The sequence below is a fragment of the Falco biarmicus genome, chromosome 20, assembly GCF_023638135.1.
Source record: "Falco biarmicus isolate bFalBia1 chromosome 20, bFalBia1.pri, whole genome shotgun sequence".
NCBI classification, from domain to species: domain Eukaryota; kingdom Metazoa; phylum Chordata; class Aves; order Falconiformes; family Falconidae; genus Falco; species Falco biarmicus.
The window spans coordinates 4,087,399-4,114,644 of NC_079307.1; the positions used below are offsets into that span (position 1 = coordinate 4,087,399).

The 27,246-nt window shown below is 47.0% G+C and overlaps 2 protein-coding genes across 3 annotated transcripts in view; both read left to right on the forward strand.

Annotated features, from left to right (window-relative positions):
• Positions 1 to 22,136, forward strand: POU2AF1 (POU class 2 homeobox associating factor 1). Of its 2 annotated transcripts, XM_056322782.1 has the most exons (7): positions 1 to 155; positions 12,702 to 12,829; positions 13,542 to 13,584; positions 13,675 to 13,946; positions 15,411 to 15,682; positions 18,908 to 19,013; positions 19,626 to 22,136. In XM_056322782.1, exons 1-7 carry the CDS (start codon positions 140 to 142, stop codon positions 19,878 to 19,880), a joined length of 1,092 nt encoding a protein of 363 aa, XP_056178757.1. In that variant the 5' UTR covers positions 1 to 139; the 3' UTR covers positions 19,881 to 22,136. The 2 variants fall into 2 exon arrangements, with proteins under 2 accessions (XP_056178757.1, XP_056178758.1); XM_056322783.1 differs by lacking the exons at positions 18,908 to 19,013; positions 19,626 to 22,136 and having other exon boundaries at positions 15,411 to 17,703.
• LOC130141688 (NF-kappa-B inhibitor delta-like) overlaps positions 19,604 to 27,246 on the forward strand; it is a 9,863-nt gene continuing 2,220 nt past the window's right edge. The window contains exons 1-5 of the mRNA XM_056322784.1: positions 19,604 to 19,772; positions 22,102 to 22,153; positions 22,563 to 22,729; positions 23,070 to 23,186; positions 26,818 to 26,982. Coding sequence (XP_056178759.1) covers positions 22,138 to 22,153; positions 22,563 to 22,729; positions 23,070 to 23,186; positions 26,818 to 26,982 — 465 coding nt within the window. The 5' untranslated portion in view covers positions 19,604 to 19,772; positions 22,102 to 22,137. The remainder of the gene's footprint in view (positions 19,773 to 22,101; positions 22,154 to 22,562; positions 22,730 to 23,069; positions 23,187 to 26,817; positions 26,983 to 27,246) is intronic.

Here is a 27,246-nt window from a genome sequence, read left to right on the forward strand (position 1 = left end):
GGCTTTTAAAAAGCTGAAAGAAACATCCTGACAGTCAGTTGCCACATCCCCGTAAAGGAGTCAAATACACGTTAGCTATTAAAAAGCCAAGCTATCTTCATCAAAGAGAAAAAAAAAAGACTCCGTCTTGACACAGAATATGCACTGGCAAAAATGTAAGTGAGCTCTGATTTGTTTTTCATAACTGCGATAGAAGCTGAAGATTGTAATGAATAAGTAAGCATTAGCATAGCATGGGAGGCAATGCTCACCAAGAGATGCATGGCTCAAGAGAGGCAAATGATAAGGCATGATGCTAATTTTCCAGCAGGGATATTAACGCAGGGCAGCACTGCTGCTTTGTTGGCATTCATCACTATGAATCAAGTGGAAGACTATGATTCATAAAAACAATAACAGGATGCAGGTATTATATCAAAGGTTACGGTGGTTACATACCAGAAAATTTTCCTTTTTAAAAGTGAAACCTGTGAGAAATCGTATTTTTGTGCTTTTTTTGATGTGTACTTTTTTCAACTAACAAAAAAGATAAGGAACAAAGCAGTTGAAGGCAATACAGTTATGACTTTACAGGAAATCAGTTTTCTTGTTTTCAAGATAATTTCACTCCTCTTGACCAACCTTTGCTCGCATAGTTTACTGATCATAATACAGGTAGGTGGTTGCTTCTTGCAAGTTTTTCATTCTCACTGTATGGACCTGTAGATGATGCTCATTTTTGCAACTCTGCTGCCATCCTTTGTATTTCAACATGCTGTTCCATTAACCTGGAATAATACCATATACCTGAACGGAAGAAGCTAATTTCTTAAACATTTGCCAGTGACTTATCTGATACGGAACGCACATTAATCTTCTTCATATAATAGCTTGTAGGTTGTTCAGAGGTTGGTTTACTATGCATATGCCTTTCTGGGCTTATTAACATTTCAGTCCATTCTCTCCGTTGCACGTTTCTCCTGCTTTTTTTCAGTTGAACACTTTGCAAGCTCAAATGTATATTTGTGAAATTATATTGTAGACTGTAACGTCCTGTAGCAAGGAGCTCTGACTGCTTATTCAATCATGTTTCAATTTGTTTGACAAGTATTAAGCGGCAAGCGAGAGCACTATGGCAACACACCTTATTTCCCCATTTATCTTGTGCTTGTTTTCAGAATCAGTAGGTATATGATGTGGAGCATGCTGGAAGATGATTAGATTCAAGATTTGAATCTAATCTTCCATCTCAGAAGTCCATTAATGGTTAGTTGGTTGATTTGTTTGTTTTCCGCAATGACAAAGCAATACTAACAACCTGATGTTTTAGGCAGAACAAAATTGGTAACTGAATTGGTATTTTTTCCTTTGTGTTTTTTCTCTGACACAAGCAGGGCTTTCAAAGGTGAGCAGGAGTTACAAGCCTGCGTGAGAAGAGATCAAAACCTGTATCTTGATGTCAGCCAGTCCCTGTTGATAGTTTCTAGACAAGGCAACTTCTGGCCGATACCTGCCTGCCCCTCGGTGCCCCCTGAGCCTCTCAAGCCTGGAATCTCCTGTTATAGCAATGCTTCCTGGCTGTTTTGAAAGCCTGTATGAGATGTAATAACTGCCTTGATTTCACTGCTGTTGCTGAGGGACACCTTTTCATGCCGCTCAGATGAAGCAGCCAGTGGAGTGGGCCAGACTTCTGACTCGTGGGCAGGTTGCCAGAGCAGCCTGGCATCGCATTTACCAAGGCACAGGAAGGGCTGAGGTGACATTGCTGTAGGTGGCTGCCTGGCTGAGCCTGTGCTTACTGTTGGCATTTGCTGTCTTCATCATTGCATGGTCAGGGTTCCTTTTTCTGACATGGAACTGGTACCTTATTAACCCTGCTTTTCTGTACCGTTACAGTAATGGATTATGTGCTTTAGCTTTGAAGGCAGACACGAAGAGCATTCTGATGACTGGGATGCAGGCAGCTTGGGTGCAATTGCTCTTCTGGAGACCCCCCCGTGTGACTGTAGGTAGATTGCTCAGGTCAGTCCAGGTATTCAGGTGCCAGGTCCCAAAGGTTTCGGTGGAAGTTAGACTTCTCAGTTTCTCTGTGAGTCTCCATTTGCTGTCTCTGGTACACCTATATTTCCTGTTAGTGTGACCAGCTGCGGCCTCAAGTTTCCTGCACCATCTGGTGCAAACCACCTGTGACCACATGGATGTTCCAGTGCCATCTGGCTTGCTCTAAAGTATAAATTGGTGCAGTGGCAGTATGGATGACCAGGGAACTTGGTGTGTGCTTGCTTAAGCCCTAGGCTAATGTGAGGGCATAAAAGCCCTGCTCTGCTCCCTACTTAGAAGATTGGAGGAGCTTTCCTCTGCCATGCAGTTTCAGTACAATTAAGACCAAAATGAGTTACTTGGGTATTCTGGCAAAAAGGCATCCTGGATAGATGGGCAATAAGTCTGTGGGGAGCTTCTGAGGAGTGGCTGAAGCTTTTCCCCAAGTATGGCACAAAGCATCCCATATTCAGTGTAGAAAGAGATTGCTCTAATCCTGGCAAGAGCACCTGTATGGTTTTGCACAGCTGTGGTGCTGTGCTGCCAGCCAGGTAAAGCAGACCTCGGCTGACACCTGCCCATGCGCTCCCTGGGATGGATGTCAGGGTCTAACAGTTCACACCCTGCAGGTAAATCGCTTCCCTGCAGTCCAAGCTGCTGTACTTTGGACTAACCAGGCTAGAGAGGCATACACCAGGTACCGGGGTAAAAGTACATGTAAAAGAGACCTTTATCCTGCTTGGGATCTGTCTGAGACAGCAAAGATGCTGCAGTAACTGAGCCAGAAGGAAGATAAAGGGAAGCACAAGCTGAAGCGCCAGTGAAAGTCAGCTGGAGTCAGGCATTTAATTTTGTAAGCGTCTTTGCAAATTTCACAGTATAGTCCTGATCTCTGGAGGAGACTGTATTAAAAACCAAGACAATTACTGAGTCCAGCTTTACATGCTTAAACAGCAGGATGAGTCGGGAATATGGGGATATAAGGGGGTTATGCACCATTACGTTGCCAGAGGCACCAAGGGCGTGCTGGATGCTAAGGCATTCCTGCCTTCCTGGTACCGAGCTCGTTCCCCAGCCAAAGAAGCTGCATTTGCAATTCCAGTCAAGTGGAGTGCCAGCCTGAAAGCAAAGGCAGAGGCAGAAATTTTTGTTCTATCTGTACCTGTGTGGAAGGAGGCTACATAGAAGTCCTGGCAACCTCTTCCATCAGGATGCCTTGACTTGCATTAAAATTGCTTTTTAGCAAAACAGGAGGCTTCAAAAGGAACGGTATAGTTCCCATACGTTTTCCCAAAACAACAACAACAAAAAAACCCACCAAAGAATAAAAAATTCTTCCTAACTGAACGCCCAAGAATGACCCAAGAACTCATTTAAATAGGTGTGACCTCAGCAGAGGGCATTTCTCATGGGCATCTTCTGAAGGGCAGTTTCCCCTTTCCCCAGGGAACCCTTCTGTAGAAAGCCCTTGCAGGAACGGAAGGAAAACTAAGAGACTGCGCTGGGCAGAGGCTCTTGTCCTCCAGGGAGTCTCGCATGGCTGGCCCTGCGCGCTGGAAATGGTTCCCGCAGGGTCACGGCACAGTGCACTTCTTTGCAGGAGTGGGGCCCAGAGCTTCCGCTCAGCAAAACCCCAGCGAGCGTCTCAGCCTGAAAGCATCCCCTCCCACGGCAGGAGCGAAGTGACTGGTCGGGGCTTCCCAGCTTTTAGCAGGATTCTGCTGAATGGAAGCAACCCGGCCGCCCTCCAGGGATGGGAGATTCCTGCTGGGCACCACCCGCGACGTTCCTCTTACGTGTCTTTACGCAGATAGTTACCTCGTGTTGAAAACAATGAACGTACCTTTTATGAAAATCGTTTATCTTATGAGAGGGTATGCAAGCAGGTAGAAATTCTGCAAGTTTCACACTGAGGTGATGTTTTTAAAAACGCTTCGGGTACTCGGCTCCTGTTGCAGTCCGATGGGCAGGCATCCCACTCTTCGAGCTGTTCCGCTGGCTACTTGGATTCCCATGCAGCTGAGAAGTGTGAGTTTGCACCTTTGAAAACCTCTTCCCAAAGGCTTGTGAAGTGCACAGAACCTTTTCTGCCCACAACAGATGTGGGCTCTATGCAGCCTTTCTGAAAGTATCAGATAATGAGACCGAGAGGTGAAACTGCAATGTGCTGCACCTTGTGAGTTTTAATTTTGGTAAAACCCCACTGGGAAAGAGGGATAGTATGAAAGTTGAGCCCATCCATGCTTTACAAAGCAGGTGTCAGGGTCTACGAATGACCACATAAGCAATTAAATGGAAAGCCTGCATTACTAAAATGGAAAGAGTATTATGGGCTGGGAGGAATTAGGACATGCGGGTGAGACTTATGGTTAAGACACTTTCTGTCTATCTCAGCTTCCCCTTTGTAATAGGAGTTCTCTTGTTCTGAAACAGATAATTTTTGGTAGCCCTTACAGCTGTATGTCCAGTGCATCCAACTTTCATTTGGCACTTGGAAGCTCAGGGGTTTTTGGTTTTTTTCTTGTTTGCGTGTTTGGTTTTGTTAGAGTAATCAAAGCAGAATGGATTATTAGCCAGTCTTTCATGCTGTTTCCCAAGTGTCTTCAGATCTCCCCTTGATTTTGTTTCTATCCAGATGGAAAAATAGAAAGTTAATATTTTGTTTGCCAATTTGCAACACCTTCCGTCAGAACAGAATGTAGAGTGTGCACAGTGCTCTCCTGGCTGCCCCTCACGTAGATCATCCCAAGGTGTGATGGAGACCTTTTTTAAAAGGACAATAGCCAAAACCATACTGTAGCCCCAAGAACGGCGCACGCAGGGTACAAGGGCACATGGATCTGCCAGAATCCAAGGCTGATTTGTTTCCTGGCAGTCTCCCAACTGCAGGTAAACACCTAAAAATAAAGATACTGTGCATAATTCTGAAATATACTACTGTCCAACTAATATGTTTTACTGACTTTGGTAATTAGAGTGCTATGTAAGAGAGCAGAAGGAGACCTAGTCAAATGCTGTACTGAGTTGTTAGTAAGCAAGAGAAATATTTAGTGTATTGATGTAATTATGCTCAGAACCCTCCTAAGTTCATTTCCTTACGCTGAGCAATGAACCATCACTCAGCCCTTTTGCTCATGCTCTGAGTTGTTCTGTTTATTGTAGAGCAGATTCTATGCCCAGATGTTTGCTTAGTACTTCGCATTTTACGAAATCTTTATTGAAATACCCACCCGCAGTGTGACAAAAAGTATAGAAAATAATACCAGAAATGCTGGTAACACTTCAAAGGAGATTTGGGATGTGTGAGATGCACAAGTGCTGCATGTTCAGTCCTTCAAATGCACCTTGACATGCAAATCTGGGGCCTTGAGGCATACTGTTTCAGATGGAAAGGCTATTGAAGCAAGCAATAGCCAAATGGAATGTGGATAAACGTTTTCTGAGTTGTCTCATGATCTTTTGGGCAATGCTGTACACGTGATGTTGTGTCTGATCGCAGTATGGCAGGTTATTAATTCTCACGGCCAGGCGGAGGATGCATTACTCAGGTCTGTATTAGCCGGTTTGGGCCAGGGACCAGGGACCCGGTTCTCACTGGGCACCCAAGCCTGTTACCACCAACGCAACTCGCTCAGATGGATCTTGGTAGAAATAACTCATTTTTCGTTTCCAAGGGCATGAGTTGCAGATGGGTTGCTTCAGAGTGTTTCGCTTTTGACAGATCAGTCGGATCAGTCAAAAAAGCTGCACAGCCTAGAGGATGCTGAGGGCTAGGGATGAAGTTGGAACGAGGAGCCTTTCTCCTGAGTGACTCCCTGTTGTGTTACATCTGGGATCTTGGACAGTTAAATGGATTTCAGTGCTTTGTTTCCCTGCCCTGCACTTACCACAAAGCAGAGACAAAGAAAGATCACTCTGGTGTTTTTTCACTCTTAGTAACATATTGAGGGAAACTGTGCAATAAGCCAGTAAATAAGGACAGGAATCATCATCTCTGGCCGTGAACAGGGAAACCTCATTCTGCAATGCACTTCAAGCCTCTCAGCTGGATGGCTGTGCTGGAGGGAGCACAGAGACCTCAATAAATGTTACACCATTTACCACCTGGTGTAAATGGGTAGTGGTGGTGCGGTCAGAGCCGAAGCATCCCAGCTCTGGCTGTTCCCATGGGAATAGCTGCGGCTGGGTTGCCCGTCCAGCACCACCTAAATACTCCTGTGAGGACTGGCGGGTTGTGGTCCTAAGAGCAGTACAAACACAAGAAAGCCAAAAGGAATAAGAGCAGTTTTTCTCCTAGTTGTATAGATTTGTAATGTTCTGAGTTTTGAAGGGGGATCTGCCCACCTAAGCAGTGCGGATCCTCCTTTGCAGGCATTTCTAAAACCACTGAAAAGTGCTTTTGACAGTTGTATTAAAGCACTTATCTTTGGACAGCCAAATAGTTTTGGAGATCTACCAAATGGGTGACCCCTCAACTTTGTGCAGGGTTCCTGGCAGAGCTGAGGATTGGCTTAGATCGCTTTGTCTTTCCTTGCTGGTCCCCTGCTACGAACGGTGAGGTAGGCTGGGTGTAAATACAAGGGGACCTGGTTCAATCAAAGGATTGCCTGCCTAGCTGTTAAGAGCTACATTTCATCAAAGTGCAATCCATGATGTACTGTGGAACGTTATCAATATCACAAAAGCAGCTGGTTTAGTTCTGATGTCAGCTCTGATCACATAATCCATTTTCTATAGCAGCAACATACCCAAAATAATATTACTGGCTTTAATACTTTTACAAAAATATTTTTGGAAGGGTTCTGTATCTGAAGTCAATGTAAAATACAGACAATCATGATGAAACGTTTAGTTCCTTGCAAAATGGGCACTGATATCTCATCGTAAAGAGGTTTTGATTAGAGTCTAAGCATCCAAGTTGGGTATGCAAAGCCAAGCCACATTTTTCTTTTTGTTAGCCAAAGTTCAATGTGTACAATAAAAATGTCAGCAGCTGCCTAATGTAAATTGGACTTCAATATCCAAGCCAGAAACTCACTAGTTCATTAATTGAAATCTAAATTATTTTTTTGTTATTCAAGAGTTACTGTTTGCTTTTTGGTGTTACTACAAAGAAGAAAAAGGTTTGTACTTGTTTCTTTTCAATTTTTTATTATCCTGGAGGTGAAAGAAGAAAAGAGAAAAATATTTACACTGTTAATGCTGATCAATTGATAAGCTTATCACATGTTAGTGTGTGAGCAAAGAAACAGTAAACCTTTTGAAGCAGTGACAAGTGTGTCGTTTGCTGTTGCAGGCAGGTAGTCATGCAGACCCTGACAGATTAGCTGTGAATTTCAAACTGAATATTGCCCGATGGGAAATCGTTCTGACTTGTTTGCAAGGATGAAGGTTTAAACTGATCTGCAGGTCATGTGTCTGTGAAGGCCAGTGGTGCTAATAAGAAGTTTAGTGATCTGAAACTTGTCGCGCTTCAATACTTGCAGTCTTCCAACAGCTGTTTTGCCATTATCTTCCCTCCAATTTCAGCAATGGTTAAATAAAAACGTAGAGGAAGATGCGTTTTGAAGTTGCTTGGTTCACATGTTTGGCAGTGTCTTGGAATGCTTTCCCTGTCTGACCTTTTACTTCAGCCAGCATTTCATGGATGTTATTAAGAAGCGGGTATCTTTAAAAAAAACTGTATGTGTGTATAGATACTGTACTGGCAAAAATCTGGGGATGACGAGTATCACGCCAAAATGGGATGCTGTTGACTGCTGCATGGGGTGCTGCGGACATCTCTCAGTTAGGTGAGCACAAACGGAAGGCCAGGGGTTTTAAGATTTCCACCCAACACATTAGCCTGTTTAGTGTCTTGCTGGCTTTGGGCAAGGGGTCTTGCGAAGCACGTGCCCGAAGCTCTGGGTTGGAGCTGTGCCCCAAATGCAGACAGCAAGATCCCCCTTGGCCATGTGCAGCACAACTTGGACTCACTCGGCAGGAAAATGTATATTTTTTCCGAGGTGCAAACTAATTGGCAGAGGGGTAACCAGCGCAGAGGGATGAGTGTGTTGACCCTAACAACAACAGTGATGGAGTTTGTCAGATCTTCATCCAGAGTCCGCTGAGACTGGCAACCTTCAGCCTTGTCTGTGCCCTTTGGGTGCTTTCAGGCTGAGATGCAGAGCGGTCTGGAGTCAAACATCACTGTGGGCTGTCTTCTGTTGTCACTTGGTACTCGGAGCTAGTGGGACTGCTGCATTTGGTACCTTTCCATTAGCTGTTGTGTTATCCAGCCACTTTGAAGGATTACTCAGAAGTCTTCGAGGCTAGTGCTAGGCTTTTGTCGGCATTCCACAAATACAGTAGGTGATAACATTGATGAAAGGAACCTGAGCATATACACACCCCATGGATTTCTCAGGCAGCCTGACAAAAGCATTGCAATGAGCTAAAATGTATTTACATGTAGAAACCATTGCAGAGCTTTCTGCTGGTTGGATTAGATTCCTTCTTTCTTGACTTCTGATGCTTCACACTGCTCCAACTTCAGCGAGCAGTTGCAAGTCGAGATCCGGTGCCTATGAAAGAGCAGCATATGGCTGTTCTGTGGTCCTTGGGTTGTATGAGACAAGGTAGAACACAGCGGGCACTTGATGACTGGAGCACACAAACACTCCTCTTCCTTTTTATCTGAATGGAATATGAGCATTTGCAGCTCATGACTTAAATAAAATGTAATTGAAACTTGGCCCAAGGCAGGCTTCATAGTTTATGAAGACAGCTTTGGTATAAGGAGCTGGGGACTACCAAATCCAGGTACTTCCTTTACAAGGATATTTTAATTGTCATTATTTCTCAAAATGCTTTTATTTTCAAACGATCGTATTTCTTTGGTTTATGAGGAGTTGTACTGTCAAGCCAAAAGTCATTTTGCTGTGGTTCATCTCTAATGCTCAGACCTGGTACACACTTGAACAGTGGAAAAGCAGCTGCGCTAACATTATTTTTATTTCTGGAGGTCAGCTTGGGGGAACCGAAATATGTTCTGCAGACTTTGGGGGTTTTTTATTTTTTTTCTTTTTCTTTTTTTTTTTTTTTTTGGTTACTCTGCTTACACCGGAAACTCTGAATAGGTATATTTGTCAGCTTTTACTGTAAATTTCTTCTTTCCCATCCCCCAAACCTGGAGCCAGAAACTGCCATCCTTCCCCACCCCAATTCTGCAAGGAGGCCCTTTGAAATCGGTGAGACGACTCAGGGATAAGATCCTGCACAAGAGGAATGGTTCTGTGATCAGGAGATCTACAGCGGAGCTTTGGTGGAGTTGATGTTCTCATGTAGCATGAAGAACAGCCCCAGGGTCTGAATCTGAAGAGCTTTTCAGTGAAGTGCAAATAAACAATTTCCAAATGTAAATAAACTCCCTATAAGCCCAAGAAAGCACTTTTATGATGGTCTTTTTTTCAGACCTCCTGTCTAGTATTCAGCTCCTTTCCAGAGCTCCCAGTACAGCTCGTACCACAGCACTTTCTAGCACTGTCTGGTTTTGGGTTTTTTTATCTGTTTGCGCTCAGATGAATTAATACCAATTAAATTTAAAAAGCAAAATGTGAACTGCATTGAAAGCCCTTGCAAATGCTTGCATGCAGAATTAAAGTGACCTTAATTCTCTTTGTTAACTGCATTTCCAAAGCCACAGGATTCATGAGAATGCAAGTAACCCAATGTAAAATCCCAGAAAGAATGTCCACAGAAAGCAAAGGTAGATCAGGCAAAGGCTGAAAAATCATCTTTCCTTCAGCTACTACTTTAAAGTATTTTCCCAATATGCATAAAGGTAACAAAGATGACAGTTCAATGCATAAATGTAGTGTATAAATACCACAATATTTATAATGGTCAATCAAGATTTCATGATTAAATGGTATGTAGTGAGTCAGAAAGAGTTAATGGTAGAGCAAAGTTGAAGGGAAAGAAGTATTTCATTTTTTAGAAGAAATTAAAGCAGAAATGTTTTATTCTGTTAAGCATTTTTTGAGGCTGACGTACAATGTCTGTATTTAGACTCAGGTTTTCTCCCCCTGGAAAGGTGCAACAGAAACATCTCAGTGCACATACAATTGCATGTAACTGGGAGGGATCACAGATTCAGAGAATGGTTTGGGTTGGAAGGGACCTTAAAGACCACCCAGTTCCACCCCCCTGCCAGGGGCAGGGACCCGTCCCACCAGCCCAGGTTGCTCCCAGCTCCATCCAGCCTGGCCTTCCGTGGACGGGGCATCCCCAGCTGCTCTGGGCAGCCTGGGCCAGCATCTCACCATCCTCACAGTGAAGAATTTCTTCCTCATATCTAATCAAAATCTACCCTCTTTCAGTTGAAAGCCATTCTCCTTTGTCCTGTCGCTACACGCCCCTGTAAGAAGCCCCTCTCCAGCTTTCTGGTGGCCCCTTTGGGTGCTGGAAGGTGCTCTAAGGTCTCCCCGGAGCCTTCCCTTCTCCAGGCTGAGCAACCCCCGCTCTCAGCCTGGCTTCACAGAAGAGGGGCTCCAGCCCTCTGGCCATCTTCACAGCCCTCCTCTGGACGTACTCCAACAGATCCATGTCCTCCTTATGCTGAGGGCCCCAGAGGCGGACACAGCCCTGCAGGTGGGTCTCACAAGAGTGGAGCAGAGGGGGAGACCCCCCTCCCTTGCCCTGCTGGCCTTGGGTGCAGCCCAGGTGGCTTGCTGGGACGCAAGCACACGTTGCTGGGTCATGTTGAGCTTCTCATCCACTGACACCTCCAAGTTTTTCTCCTCAGGGAGAGATGATGGAAGTAAAATGATTCATCTTGTTCTGTGATGTGAGAGTAAATCTGAGTAAATGTTTCCTGGGTAGAATAGTTTAAGATTTGAGCTGGATATCCACCTGTGCTTCATAAAAACAAAGGCCAGCTGCGATCTTTAGAAATGGAAATGGATCAATTAGCATATTTACACATCAGAGTGCAGTAAAAAGGGGCAGGTAGCCACTACTGCTATCAGCGGCTTTACAAATACCGGGCCTCCCTGAGCTTTGATACCCTACAGCTTCCTTCTGCTATCAGTTGCCTCCAAATACTTCACATAAAATATGGGCTGATAATATCAGTTTATGAAGAACCCTGCTTCCTCTCCTTTCGCTCGTCCCAAGGCATTGCCACAGGCCCTTGTAGCTGTAAGGTTTACTTTTCAGAATGGATCAGAGTTTATGAATGTAAGCTCTGAGATGTGTCGTCAATATAACCATCTGCGAAGCCGTGTCACATCCCAGCTCGCCACGTTAGAAACCTCCCTGCCGGTCTATGAGCAAAGCTCAGTTTGGAACAGAAACATGACTCTGGTCAAGGATGGCACTGAAGTATACCTGCCTGTTCGCAAAGCTACAAGGTCTGCGTGCCGGATTAGTGATGAATTAAGCGGCTTTCCAAATGAGGATGCTGTTCTAATTTGGGTTGCATTGATAGCTTGCATCTACGGACAGAATATCATGTATTTCTCTTGAATATCTAATCTCTACTTATTTTTTATGTATTTACCTGGCCAGCAATTATGTGACGTTATGGGCTAGATATCTACTAAGCAATCTGTGTTATACGCCTGTTGGATATACTCAGTCTGATTTGTCCTGCAGAGAGGTGTAAATCGCTGCACTGCAGATCAGTGGCACTGAAGCAACATAAAGCAGATGCACACAGGTGAAGTCAGGAGGAATGAGGAATAAAATAAACACACTGTTTTTGTCAGAATCCTCAAGGAAATAGAATTTCAGGTTCAAGGGTTAAGGAAAAAGAAAAAAAAAGTAGAACATCACGATTGACACACCGAAGCCTCACTGAACGCAGCAGAATGAGACAGTAAGTGTAGAGGCAGTTTGAGCAAAAACAGCTTTGTTCCCTCTCTCTATTGTTTTTTGTCTACCTAGTTGGTAAGTATTGAAGAGAGGAGGCCTTTTCCACCTCCTTTTCGGAGTGTGTGGCTCACCACTGCTATGCTTTTTACCTGTATGAACCGCCCCGGTCTGTTGATAGGCATTGCTTTGGGGAACGGGGTATTACCCCTGCGCATCAGCAGCGACCCCCTTGCCTTGTACTGCGGCCCCCCGGCTTTCACCAACAGCCAGAGCAATATGCCTACTTATTCAACAGAACGTGTCTGTGGATACACCCTGTGCTGATAGAACACGGCTTCTGCACACCATAAAATCACCTGCTAGCAGGACAGGGAAGCTGCCAGCTCCGGCTCCCAGACCATCCCAGCTGCCAGGCTCGCACCAGCTCCTGGGCTGTGAATTATGGATGAATGCTTTTTTGCAAAAAAAAAAAAAAAAAAACCACCAAAAAACCCTCTGAGGCTGAATTTCTGGGTATTGCTGCAGCAATTTAACAGCTGGAGGGAAATTGCAAGCATACTTATTTCAGGTTAGGTTTGTCCTCATCATCCGTGTGGTCGCAGCATCCAAGCAGCAAAGGCAGAGAGTGAGCCAGTGCCGTCTGACATCACATAGGGGTCAAAAGACATTAGTAGCTAAGGAAGAAAATGTTTATGAGTCCGGACTGTAGCCAAGCTGACTAGTCCAGCCCGCAGATAAGCAGGCTGCCATGAGGAATTTGGCTCTGTGCAAATGGCAGGAAAGGAAAATAAATGTCACCTGCATTATTTTATATTTTTTTTTCTCAGCTTCTGCTCCAGAACAGCAGCCGCAGCCTCGCCCTTATCAAGGGGTCCGTGTCAAAGAGCCGGTGAAGGAGCTATTGAAAAGGAAACGGGGAAATGTTCATAGTGCCAGTGCAACGGCAGCTGCAACGGTAGGAGAAAAAACAAACACAGGCAGAAAATTCTTCCTCGGTAGCTAAATGATTGACCAGCCCTGGCACCAGCTGGCGATACTTTGGCAATGAGAGAGAAATCCTTGCATTTCTAAAGCATTCTCAAGGCAATACAGCCTCGTTACTTGGAGATACTGTGAAATGTACCTTCGGGTGGAGCGCCTTTAGGGTGCTGGGCACCTTCAGTCACCGTTAGCTTAATGGAAGGGTGCAAGCGCTTTGCCCTGGGCAGGATCTAACTCCCAGGAACAGAAGGTGGCTCAGAAGCCAAGCAGCTTGTTCAAGAGCACCAAAAATCAGCCGGAGCCATCCTTGCCTGTCCGCTTCCTAGTTTCAGCCTACCCCTACCTGTCCTCCCAGGAGGAAGCACAGTGACTGGCTCCTCTCGGGAGAGGAACTCCCCCTGCATCACAAGGTTTAAATAGTTTTTAAGGTCCCCTCGAGCTGAAGGGACGTATGGACTTTGGGGACATGTGTGCTGGCTGCCAGGGTCAGCTCTCTGGGGCCTTCCCAGGAGGCAGGTGGGAACCTTTGGGCACTGACACTGAAGTAGCAGCTGGTAATCAGCTGCTAATAGCTAATAATAATATATAATAATATGCTAATTAGCTAATATGTAATAGCTTCTCAGAGGGGACTGAGTTTGATGCTTATGGTCTTAATCTATGGATATTTTTCTTCTCTCTTCTAGGTTGTTTTGCCTCATCAGCCACTTCCTTCCTATTCACCGATGGGTAATGTTTCCCTGACTTCCTAAGTGTTTGTCGGCCCTGCTGCAGGGAAAGCTACGCTGAACTGGGGTTTAATCCTCTCCTGTTTTTTAGGCCAGCCTTGCATTGACATGGATGTTGCCGCCCCTGCCTTGTCTGTCGCAGATGAAGGAGCACTCTGTTCGGGCTGGATCTCCCAGGCTTCTCCTACATCCTTACAGCCTTTAACTCAGTGGACCACTTACCCTGATTACGTGCCCCACGAAGCGGTCAGCTGTCCGTACACAGCAGATATGTATGTCCAGCCTGTGTGTCCCAGTTACACGCTGGTTGGACCTTCATCTGTTCTGACTTACACTTCTCAGCCACTCATCACCAATTTTGCAGTAAGTCAGAAATACCTCAGTGTAAACGATAGCAAATTTCCTACCTTTGAGCAAGAGCCATGGGGATTGCTGGCTATAATTAGTATAACGTATCTAATTACTGTAATGCTGTGTTTCTTTACGGCTGTGCCCCGTAGTTGTTCTAGCACTGGCCCTGTCTGCACTGTGCCGGCCATTCGTATGGTTTGAGCAGGACAAGAAGTGGTGGTTGCACTGAAATCAGGCACCTTCACTGCCATTTCCCCAGCTCTCTGCGCTCCTCAGGACTCTCAGTGTCATTAACACATCCGCTGTTCTTTGCTGTTGTCCTGGGAAATGAGTCATCTCTCCTCAAGTCAGCAGCAGAGCTGCCATTGCCCTGAGTTTGTTCAAGTCTATGAACAGTTATTTACAGCAGGAGAATACTGCTTGCAGCTCAGGGGTAATGATGGGGAATGTTACATTTGCTGTTGTTGACACTTCCAACCTCAGGAGCTGTTCTTCAGCTGGGATTTGCAATACCTGAGGAAGTGGAATTAAAGTCGTTCACTGAGTAGATGCACATTATAGTCAATAAATGCTGCTGGACAAGTACTTAGAACACAGTCCCACCAGAGATCCCAGCAGTATCCATGGGATTCACCACTATTTAATTCCAAACTTAAAAAAAAAAAAAAAAAAAGAAAGAAAAAAAAAAGGTAAATGGGATTCCACGAAACACATCCACGAGGTGAAGCAGGGGGAATGACTTGGCAATAAATGTCTCAAAAATTGCTATTTGAAGATAGAAAAAAAGCAAGGCCAAAATAGCACATAAACATAGCAGAATATTTGGTTTCAGGCTGGACAAAATCTGTTTGGCTGACCCAAGGTGATTTGTTCTTCCTTAGAGGAGAAGGGCACAGAATTGTGTTTCAATGAAACTCAGATTTTCCTATTAATGTTTCAGTTCAGCTGCTGGAACTGGCACACCAAATCAGCAAAGGCCCGTGCCAGCATCCTGTGCCCTTCCCTGGTGAGGAAGAGCTCTCATTCCACCCACTGCTCTGCCTCAGCTGCCAGGACAGGTCAGGATGGACTGTCGCAGAGGCCAGAATAATTTTTTTGTTTTTTGCTGCCTTCAGCCTTGTGGCAGCAAAGTTGCGCCCATGCGTTCAACCTGCAAAAAAAAAAGACTGTCTCAGAAGGCAGTTTTCAGCATGGGGTGTAACTGTCTCATGGGCTTGCAGCGCGGGTGGGAGTGGGAACAGAAAGCTAGAGGGAACTTGCCGTGAGTGTGAGGTGCTGGCAGCAACACCTGGGACACCCACAGCCACCACCCTCGTGGGAGCCAGCGTGGGAAAACTGTTACACGCAGTCGACTGCTTTACCCAGACAGGAAAAGGGATGGTAAAAGTGACGCTGAGCATCCTTAGCCTACTGTTTTGTGTCCTTCCCCCCCTGCTCCACCTGGCCAATTGTTTTATTTCTCTTCTATTTTAACAGCCACGAAGCACCCCCCCTGCTGTAGTGCCCCCGCTTGAGGTGACGGATCAGCAGCCCCCTCTCACCTACTTCCCATGGGCACAGCCCCTCTCTGCGCTGCCAGCCTCCACTCTGCAGTACCAGCCAGCTTCTTCCACGCTTCCCGGGCCACAGTTCGTGCCCTTGCCGATTTCCATCCCTGAACCAGCCCCCCAGGAGCTGGAGGATGCCAGACGAGTCATCGGCACGCTGCCCATTGAGAAGCTGCTGCTAGAAGATGAAGACAATGATACGTATGTTTTAAACCATGCTCTCTCTGTTGAAGGGCTTTAAGTTGCACAGCTGGGGCCTGATCCTCCCCTACTCAATACTCCACCTGGCACCACAGTGAGTTTTGAGTACAGAGGAGAAGCAGGCGGGGGGGGGGGGGGGGGGCGGGGGGCGGGGAACTTTACTTGCAAATTCAGAGTCCACCTCTAGCACACCATGACTTGTGTGTTGTGTGAAACTCGCTTTGTCCTGGGGCCCAGCACAAGATTTCTCTGCTGTCACATTTCCTGCCGTCTCTCCCGGGCAGGCTTTCAATCCTGTGTAGTTCTTGCGCTCAGCATCAGCACAAGGCGACTTTCATCCTCGGGCACAGGGCATGGTCTCAAGTGGACATCCCTGCAGTGTAGCTGTGGCCAACGGTCGCGTTTGGTGAGGGTACACTCGCCTCTGTTGGCAAGACCTAGTTCGACAGGACTGCTTTCCAGAGCAGAAATGCCTTACATGGGTGTCTCTGCCTTGTCCACGGAGGAACCTCTGCCTGATCCAGGCCACTAGAAAACATTTTAGGGGTCTAAATTGACATTTTTCTTTCTTAAATTGCACTGCTCCTTTGGAAAATAGGAAAACGTACAGTGTAGTTTTGTTCTGCTGGCGCAGGCAGGTGCGTTAGGCTGAAGGCAGAAAGTCAACACAGCTGAACTGAACACCCGTGCAGTCAGACATCCCTACTTACAGAGCAACACAAAGTAGCCTAGATGAAATGTTTGAGTTCCCACAAAGGTGTAACCTGAAGATCTCACCCTGCCTGCCACTGGAAGGCAGCGCTGTAGGTGTGGGATGGTGGTTTGGAGTCATGGTCTGTCAGCTGCAGAATGTTATTGGACTCTGAGATACCCACCTTGGAGACAGTGGGCTGCTTTTGTGGCTGGCTGGTAATGCTGCGTGTTCTACCAATGGACAGATCCTGGTCCCACTGAAGTCACCGGCAGTTTACCCGAGTCAGGATTGCAAGACACGGCCCTATATCAGGAGATCATTGAGAAGACAGGGTCTTCCAAAATCTGGACTTCAGTCTAACAAGGAATTCATGGCATCACTGTTAGATGACAATACTTTCATTGGTTCTGTAGCATTTGAGTGTGGGGTCGGTGATGTTGTGCTGAGCCGAGGAGCCTTAGTGACCTCTCTTTGCCTTACTGCAATGGAAAGTTTCTCTGTGCTGTAGTCTCCCAAGCCCACAGCTGCACATATTTTCTTTATAGCTTTCTGATTTTCTTTCCTGGAGAATAAGTAGCTTTACTTTTTCCTCTGATGCAACTGTAAATATTATTGTTGATGTTCAGGAGTGCCATGCCACAGGCAAATATATTTGCAGGGATATATCCCCTTCTAACCCTGTTTATTGTTTTCTAATAAACAAGAGACTCTTGGCTGGTGAACACAATTTCTCTGGGTTTTTCTGCTTTCTAAAGCCCAGGATCCTTAGGTGATTTTATTATTTGCAAGACTAACTGCAAAATAATTTATTGCACTCTTTATTACCTGGTGTCCAGCACTCCAGTTGTCACCCAGGCAATATTTCAAGTTTATTCCTGAGTGAGGTTTGCAAGCTCAGGTTGAAAGTCTCGAGGACTTTCAAAGCATACTTTCTTATTTAATATTGACAAATCTGGAAGACATAAGCAATAGATCATGTAAGTGATCATAAAGTTGTTTGAAAATAGCAGTAGTTCAGGTGCATTGAAATTAGTGGCTTACATTTGCAGAAAAACCCAGCAAAGAAATTAATGAGAAGGAGCTTAGTTCACCGCTGCTTACTTCAGTTTTACGAGTACAAAGACATTCAGTAGGTAAAACTGGGATAATGCAGTTGTGAATCAAGCCTGTGGTTGCTAAGATTGCTTTTATAATTTCTTTCACTCCAATGTGTGTAAATTCTCTGTGTGAATATAAAAAATGGTGAACTGTTTCAGAATTTCTTTCTGGGTTGTTCTGGTTAGAAAAAGACAAAATCTTTTTCAATAAAGATCTGCAGTAACTTTCACATGCCTAGAGTGTTTTATTTCCTATCCAAAAGGGTAACCCAGCATCGGTTTAGCAGTCATTTAGTTCAGTAACCTACGTGCAGGATAGAACCACAGATTAGCCGTTAGATTTACTGCTAGTGTTGCACATTAAAGCAGATTAAGGAGGAACTCCATGATCCAAATACAGCCTGGAGGCTCTGTTTACTCAAGCAGTCGTTCCTCACAGAAGCACTCCCGCAGTTCAGGTGTTCATTCAGTCACTGCTATCCTCTATGTGCATCCCTGGGGATGTGTGGGTGTGCAGCCACAGCTAATGCTGAGCTTGACTGACAATCAGACTAGCCGTAAAGTTGTGATTCTACTTTCTGAAATTGCAAGGTGTGGCTTTGGGGTGCAAAATTACCTGTGGAAAGAAATGAGTGCCTCCCACCTTCTGACTAAAAGGTTTCAAATGTTGCTGTCTGGAGAGTCTGGTACAACTGCCTGTAGGATGGTCTCCTCCTGAGCAAAGGGGAATTGCAAAACTACCTGTGCGTGCCCTCGCGGATAGGGCTTGTGGGGATGGGAGTGGTGAGTAGCTCTGTGTGATTCTCTCCACCTCCAGCCATACAGCCAGGCAAGCCAAATGACGCAGTGAAGTGGTTTCCCCACTGCTGAGGGCCGATAGCAAGTCCCTAACTGCTACGGGTTGTGACAACTCTGTGTCTTCCGCACAGGGTAAGGGCTTTGTACCTCTCACTAGTAGTTTTGATAAAGGAGTAGAGCTTAACAGGCTGTTTACAAACGCACCATTTAGAAGGGGCTGTTTGTTACCCTGAATGGTGAGATACCACCAATGCATGCGCCGCTGTACCCCCCAGCAAGTGATACCTACGGGCGGTGCGGTACCATCGGGCCCCCACGCTGGGCTTTGGGGGGGGGCTTAGATACCTCCCGGCACAGGCATGAATCTCACCTGAAAGAAAGCGCTGGAGTGGAAAGGAGACAGCGTGCCAAAGCTCAGCAGTGCTGAGGGCTCTGAGCCCTGCGCTTATTTTGAGGTAGGAAGCCCTTTCCGTGGCAGTGGGTGCTTCCAAGGTCAAGTCCCTTGGGGCTTATGGCACGGTTTTGTGGAACGCTGGGTATAAAACCACCGAAGTGGCTATGCTACCCTGTAAAACTGTTTGTTCCCAGGGTGATTCATGGCCAAGCAGTGATCGATCTCTTTATTTGCTGTCTTAGAATTCTACATATTTATGCAGCTAAAGGTATGAGAGCGTATACATTGGCAGCTGCAGAGCGCATGAAATTGCTGCGAAGACTTGATGCCAAGGAACACAGAGGAAAGGTAATACGGACCACTTTCTCCCGCAGACAGCGGTGTTTGGGATGGGCATGGACTTTGCAGGACTGAGAGTAACTGATGGCTTGTAAAATCCAGCTCTGTCCCTCTGTTACTGCCAAGGAAGCCTTGGGCATTGATGTGCCTTGCTTCGGTGCCTCTGGCAGGATCCTAAAATTAGGTGGGATGAGAATGAGCTTTTTCTCTTTTCAGCCCATGGTTCATAGAGTGATCTAAGGCCACACTGGTCCAGGAAAATACGGGTATGTTGGCAGCAGTCTCTGAGGCCAAGGGTTTTATGAACAGCAGGCTTACGCTAAGAGTGCTGCACGTGGTATGAGCAGCATTTCAAAGCCCCTGGACTTGTGCTGTCATCAAATTAGGGCTGAGGAGCACTAGAGGGAGTTCAGCAGGAGCTGGGAAATGCCCCCCATCTGGTGACGCCACGGGTCCGAATATGTGGGATTCAGAATCTGCCCGTGAGCTGCCTTCGGGTTATGCAGCGCAGTCCGTGGGATTCTAGATGCCGTTCAGCCCAGACTGCCTTTCCCCGTACGGTTTTACAACGGCGTCTGCTTCTAACCGCTCACGTTTTATCTGCTGTCCTGCTATTTTCAGACTCCGCTGCTGGTGGCTGTCACTGCCAGGCAGCCAGCTATTGTCTATGATTTGATCCAGACAGGAGCAGATGTCAATGCTGTAGACCACAAAGGGCAGTCAGCTTTACATCTTGCTGCAACATATGGGTATGCCCAAGTCCTTCAGGTAGGCAAAGCTTTTCTGGTTTTAATTGCTAGCAATATAAACCTCCACGAAAGCCTCAGTGTCGCTGCCTTTAAAAACTGTCCCAGAAGGCGAGGCGTCAGTAAGTGATGGAGACTGACCGAAGCATCCTTTTCCATCGTGTTAGGATTCAGCTTCCCAGGTTATTCCCGGGACTACACTTGCAGCCAACCTCAGGCTCCTGTCAAAGAGGAAACAGCTTTAGCGTATGGGTGGGGGAAAGGGAATTCTGTCTGCAGATCCTAGCTCTGAGTCTGCTGCAGGCGGACTGGGCGTGCTCTGCCTTGAGCCCCCAGTGCTGCATGGTGCCTGCTGGGAGGGGGTCCCCAGAGGCTGCAGGCAGCTGTGGGGTGTGAGCAGGAGCAATAATACTGCTGTGAAACTCCCTCCTGATGCCAGTGTCACCCAGGCGGGAGCAACAAATGGTGTCCCAACTCAAGCCAGCTGAAAAGAGAGCAGCTGTGACCCTGCGGACACAGGCACAGCCTTCAAAATGAGGCACATTTTCCAAATTTTTTCAAATTCTTGCAAAACCAAGAAGATTTTATGCAAAATCAAAAAATAATATTTTCTTGATTTTATGCAAAATCAAGAAGATTTTCCAGGGCATGAGAGAAACTGGACACTTGTATGGCCAGAACATACCAGAGTTTTCATTTTTTATATGACCAGATCTTCGCTTCCCTATTGCTTCACAGATCTTCCTTTGGACGGGGTCTACACCCAAGTTGTGTGCCAGGCAGACCCTAACAGCCCTGAGGAGCAAATAAGCACATTAGCCAAGGGGGAATTTTTGGAAGGGATTGCATGGCAGAGATAAGCATACTGGAACGTGTCTCTTAAACACTTCACTATAGGCCATAAAATGGAATTAATATAACGTGCCTGCCTTGATTCACGCCAGGGCTGAGTGTAGGTGGCTGCCATGCAGTTTCACAGTTTCACACCGCTGAGTTTATATGAGGACAGGGCACCTCCCGCCCCGAGGACGGGGCAGGTGGCGGTGGCAGTGCCAGGGCGGACCTGGCACGCTGGCAGCCCCCCCGCAGCGTGCGTAAGCTCTGCCTTGCACACACCCAGCCCCGAGTCTTGAGCAGGCAGTTAATGTGTAACGTTGCGAGTTCTTTGGAAAGCAGGTGTTTCATTCAGTGGGGAAAAGTGGTTTACATCCAGATGATTCCAACAAAGCCTCCTGAAGTGCCTTGTGATGGTTTGTGTTTTGTTTTGGTTTTTTTTTTAATTATTTTTTTCCTTGACATGAAAAGGGAAAACGCACACAGGCTTGCTTCTCACTGTGGTCAAAGCCATGAAATGCTTTACAATTCATTTGTTTATTTTAATTGGTTTGGTTTTTTTTCTACTGGATTAAACATCTAATAGTCAGGCAGCTGAGAGCTACTTGTCAATATTTGATTTGTATAAATTATATTGTTGTTACAAAAAGGGAGCGCAAGCCCTAACCGTCCTGGATAATCTTTCGGCAGAAGGGTTCTGTCCTGCGCCTTGTCTAACTTGACAAGGTTCTGGATGAGTCACTGCTCTGCAAAAATTCTCAGCCAAGATGCTGTGATATCAACAACTTGCTTTATTCAATCAAGAGGAAAAAATGCACCGTCTGTAATAATATAGACAAGGAGCTACTTGGCTGCGTCACATTGAATCTCTAATTTTCTTAAGTTAAAGAGTTTTGAAAATTTTACTCTCTGCTAAATCCAAGCAGTGCTCATCTCCAGACTACTCTTTCCCGCCATTTACAAGCTCTGCATCCTCACTGCTGCAGCCATTGCAACAAACTTTGGTTTTAACCTGTCGCGCTGCTGCACGTCTGCTGCACATTAAAAAAAGAAAGTAAATAAATCCAGGCGGAGACTTTTCCAGTGTCAGCAAACTTTTAGGTAATAAAGTTTGGCTGTACATGTCAAGGAGAGATTTTCATTCATCCTTGCTGAGAATAACTCCGAAAAATTATGAATTGGTGTTATTGGTGCCTTTGCTGAATCCAGGGTGCAAGCGAGGAGGTTAGCGCTCGAGCTGGGGGCAATGACTTAATTTTACTGTTCTGAGCTGAGAATCTAACAGGGTGCTGTGCTTAGGTGGGGTTCAGGGTATTAGGGACGTAATCATCTTGTGTAACCCTGAATGGCCGTTAGGAAACAGATCCACAGCTCTAAAACCTAGTGTCAAATAAGGGCTTAGTTTGTAGTTATATGATAATTATCTGTTTGTTTGGTTTTAAATGTTAGTTTTGACTGATTTTGGCTTGGACAGTATTCTGCTGAACTAAAATCTTTCATTTCTCTGTTGTTCCTAGGTTATACTGTCACTAGGTTTCCCCCTTGATTTAGAAATGAAAGATTTTGAAGGTAAAAACCCTTTGCACAAATATTTTATAGCGATATTAAAAAAACCCAAAAATTTCATTTCAAAATGGCTGTTTCGTTGAGGTGCTGGTTGGTCTCTGGTGCTGTGCCAGGAGGCCAGAGCGGCCTCAGAAACTGCCGGGGCCGGGGGGAGAGTCGTTGCCGTGCACTCAATGCCACGGAGTTCAACGGTGCTGATGGTTCGGCGGTGATTGATGCACGGTTGGGACCAAGCACGTGCTGGAGAGCCCCATAAAGTGTCCGTCAGCCACTATGGTACCTTTGAAACCAGAGGAGGGCTTGTGCCTCAACAGCACCCACAGGGACGCGCGCGCTGTCCCCACCAGCTCTCGGTACATCGATACCCTCGCTGGGATTGCCTTCATCTTCCCCCCGTACTTGGTTTTTGCAGGTCATACCCCTCTGCACTGCGCTGTCCTGGCTCACAACGCCCTGCTCCGGGAGCGGGGCTGCCAGGCGCTGCCAGAGGAGCAGCAGAAAGATCTTCAGCACCAGAGCGAAGAGCTGGAGTCCTGCATCCACCTCCTGGTGCAGACGGGAGCCTCCATCTACAGCCGGGTAAGGCACCGGCGGGGTTATCCCTGTGCTGTTCGCTCGCATGAGCGCTCCCCTGCCCTGCCTGGAGCTGGTGCCATGCTCAGACCGGGGAACTGGGGAAGGACCAAAGGACCAAGGCTGTTCCCCGCTCAAGTGGCTGGTTGCAGGGTTAGTTGCTGCCTTTTGGAGTTGCTTTCTTGCAGCCCAAGGCAGACACTGGGCAGTAAGACGGGAAGGAGATGCTCCACATCAGCTGCGGAGCTGCCCTGGACTTTTCTCCGATGGGTTTATATAATATCTTCAGGTTGTTCTCCAGAATATTTCTCATTTTGTTTGGGGTTTTTTTTCTGTTTTTAAATAGGATGTGAAAAGCAACAAGACAGTTCTTCATTATACGGTCCAGGATGGGAACATCTCCCTGCTCAGATACTTCTTGGAGCTGAATGCTTTCAAGTCCAAGGACTTTGTTAACAACAAGGTGAGTCCGGCTGCGTGTGGACAGGATTTGTGCATGCACCCACGGGCAGAGGAGGTGCCGAGAGCCGTGTGAGAGCCGTGCTGTGGTGGGAGGCTGTGTGCAGACAGAGGTGTTAGGAGACCTGCGGGGTCCTGCAGAAACCCGTTATTCTCTTCCCACGCGTGTCTCTTTCTGGAGGAAAAAAGCAGCAGTTTGTGAATCTAGTTTTTTGGGTTTTTTTTACCTGAAACTGCATTTTCCAGTAAGTAGGCACTTCACCTGGAAAGCAGTACCTGGCTTGAGCTCTGAGCAGCGTCATGAAACACAAGCCCCTCTCCCAGCAGGCAGGAGCCGACAATGAGAGAGCGAGACAGCCAGGGAGGAGGAAGGGCATGGGAAGCGGTTACTTGAGGAGCAACATGAATTTTATTACATTAGGCTGAAGGCTGAGAAAACAGATCCGCAGTGGTGCAATGGTTTGCTGTTGGCAGCAACGTAACGCCGAGAGATGGCAGCTTAGGGCAGCGGTGGATCGATGGCAGGCGGTGTCTCCTGCCGAAAGTGCCGCTCATGGGAAGGACGAAGCTCCTGTTTCAGTTAGGAGAGGTGGTGACTCTCTCTGCCTTAGATGTTATTTGCAAGTCTTCTGGCTCTGTTTGTGCCTGGGCACAAGCTGGTTGTTGTGATGGCTGCCCACACGTTTGAGCCTGGAGAATCAAAATATTTACAGGGCCCACCAAGCCCTAAGAGTGCCGGGAGCAGTACCAGGGGGCAGACCCGTACTGCAGGCAGCGAACTGGGGGGAAACCAGCTGTCGAAGCGCTCAGCATCCTTGCTGAGCACTGTGGTGAGCAGACCACCTCTGACTCGGGGGGCTCAAGACGCTGCTTTAGGCACCCCGCAAAACCCTGATCACTGAGCTGAAGTTTTGCTAACGTTGGTTGCTCCGTGGGGGGTTTCTGGAGGCACAGCCCTTCCGAAGTTGTTCAAAGCAAACCAGAATCCTGCCCCGCGCCGCTGTTGTGTCACCCACCCCCTTGCTGCCCTGTGCTTCACCTTTGAGCAGATACCGAGCAGTGACACTATCTCGCAGATGCATCGGCTTCACCCATCCTCCTAAGCAAAAATCCTGACATTCCTGTGCCTCAGCTGAGACATCGCTCTGCACCATCAGCCGCAGCTTGGGCGCTTGGCTGGCTGCCCCTCCTCAGCAGGGCTGGCTGGGTGACGCCGGGTGCTTCTGCAAAAGGGTGCCCTTGAGCAGGGAGGGACAGAGGCAGGGGAGGACAGGAGGACGAGGCTAGAGCTCTCTGTTTTGAGGCAACCAGTGCTTTAGCTTTTCATTTCAACAGTTGCAGTCTCCTAGCCTTGCTTGTACTCCCCAGAGCATCCATATGCTTGTGTCCATCAGAAAGGAACCGAATGTTTCCTATCCACTCAGTTGCTCACTTGGGAAGCAGATCCTGGGCAGCTTCATGGTTTTTTCCCCCTACAGATTTCTGTTGGACTGGAGGAAACATGTCACGCTTTGTGTATGTGGATAGTAACAGAGTTTCTGCCTTTCTGTACAGTGAAGGGCCTTCCTGCTGCCTTTTCACTACATTTTTTCTGTATCTTTTAAGACCCATTAGACAGGTCCTAGCTTGTCCGTGGGAGTCGGCTGTTGTCTCTTGATCACAATCCTGTGAGAGCTTCCTACTGCGATAGGATCACTTGGAGTCTTCACTGTCTGGGACAGTGAGAAATACGATGGTGAGGTTGTCCAATACCTTGGCTTTTTAGCTCTTCCAAGTATGAAGAAGGCAAGAAAACAGAGATGCTGGAGTCCATGTTTTGGCTTCCCTGGCTCACCCACGGCTTGCTGTGGTTTTCTCATTCCAAATCCATTTCCTTGTGGATTTTGCAGTGAGAAAAGCATTGAGGCCTTTGAGGTATTTTTCAGCTGAAGGATTCCTAGAGCCCACATGTTGGTGCTCTGGGCCATTTTCTTGTATAAGCCCTATTAAATTCCATGGGAGCCCTCAGGACCAGGCGCGGGCAAATGGCCTCGTGTTCTTAGCCCTGTCCCTGGATTTGGAAGCTATCAAGTGCTCCTGCCACAGAGATGCAGCAAACGACTGCAGATGTTTCCATTTTAATGAGAAGTCCTATAAAGAACTTGTAACTATCCCTTGACTCTGTGGGATGATAAAATTGACAAGGATCTGCTTGTTCAGGGCTTGTAAAAAATGCCTTGTCTGAGAACAGCCGCAAAGATTTGGCTGTTTTGTCTTGTGCTTCAGTGTCCCTTATGGCTCAGCAGTAAATTGTATGTATTCCTTTTAACAACTGGAATAGTAATACACATTGCAATTTGTGTCCAGCCATTCCAGGATCATGACAAATCGATGGTGGTTTCTGAGAGAAGAAATACACAGCTGCCTAAATGAGGCTTCTGGCAGACTAAAAATACCTTGCCTCACGCATTTGCTTATTAGGTTTTTCTCATTTCAAACCGTTAGCAGTCATACCTGACTGGGCAGGAGCACAGGTTTCTACACGGTCTGGTGGTACCAAGCTCTTCTCCAACCAACTGCAGCACGCTCCATCCTGCGCCGCCCCGTGGCTTCACAGCAGATGTTGTCTGTCCCTCCTGCACCGGTCCTGCTCCTGAAAAAGCTGGAGGCAACGTGTGCTTAAGTAGGGCCTTGACCTCAGGACTCTGCTTAATGGCAGCCCCATGAAAATAAAGCCAAGCACTACCTTCAGCGCTCTGGGAAGGAACCAGGAGAAGGTTTGGAGCCTGGCAGGATTTATTCCGTCTGCTGCAGAGCCAAGCTGTCTGCAGCCCTGTTGGGTCCGGAGTACACAAAGTCCCTGGGGGTCGTGGGCTGCTGGACCCCTGGCTTGGCTGGAACACTGGGACAGCTCGGTACCGTCCGAAGCACTCCGGTGTAATGCCGGGAGTTTGGTGCCTTGGGAGGACTCGCACAGTCCACGATGCCTGGGATCCTGGAGATCACTTTGAGCCTCACCTATAATCCCTGCACTATTGGGTCTGGCTTTCGCTTGTGTCAGCGTCTCTTTACAACTTTCTGGAACTTGCAAGTGATTGTAAAAGGGAGTTGTGGAGCTGTGTAGAGCACAAATGGGTCTGCTGCTGCCGGTCCTTGCACAGCCCGTGTGTGATGGGGAGCACAGCGTGATGGGGTTCGTGGCCCTCAGACTGACTTAAAAGGTTTCCCAGGGAAATAGTTCCTATTGCTTCTCCTCGATGAACTTGCATGTTACATGGCCTCTGCCTTTATCTTTTTCAAAGAACTCATCAGGCCTCTGCTTACACGAGGGTGCGATTCAGCAGGGGGTTGCAGAGTGATTAGGAATGTTGCTGATGCAGCACTATTTGTTAGCTGTACCCAAAGCATCAAAGCCCCCCAGGTAGCACTCTATCAGAGAGAAAATTCAAAATCCATAAATCTCTTGCACGAGCAGCCGTACGTGGGAGAAGCAGAGCAGGGCTACTCCCTCGCGTCCTGCTAGGTAACCAGGTGAGGCTTCTTCAGCTCTCATTCCCCCAGTCTCCATTTCTAGGACAATTTTGAGTAGGGGACACAGCTTATCAGAAGTTTTCTCTTCTTTTGTTCTTCATTTTCTTTTCCTTCCACTGCATTAGGCACATGGCAACACAGCTTTGCATATGGCAGCCGCATTGCCTCCTGACAAGAACCAGAAAGAAATCGTCCAGTTGCTCCTTGACCACGGGGCAGATCCGAGCATCCGCAACTTAGACAACGATCAGGCAATCCACATGGCTCCTCCTGGAAAAGCTGGGGATCAGGTACAGGATCCAGATTGCTGCTGCTTCCTAACACATCTGTGCACCCCGCAGCTGTTGGTCCTTACCAGGGGAACAGTGAGGACAAGTCGTATGACATGGATCTGACTTTGCAGTGGGGCAGGCTTGGGGGTTCCCCGCTTCCATAAATCCATAATCAAGGACCACCAAGCAGGCATTAGGTGGAACTCCAAATACATCTGGGGAGGTAACACCGTGTAGTTCTTTCATAATGGCAGCAAATCTCAAGGAATGATCAGGTTTCAT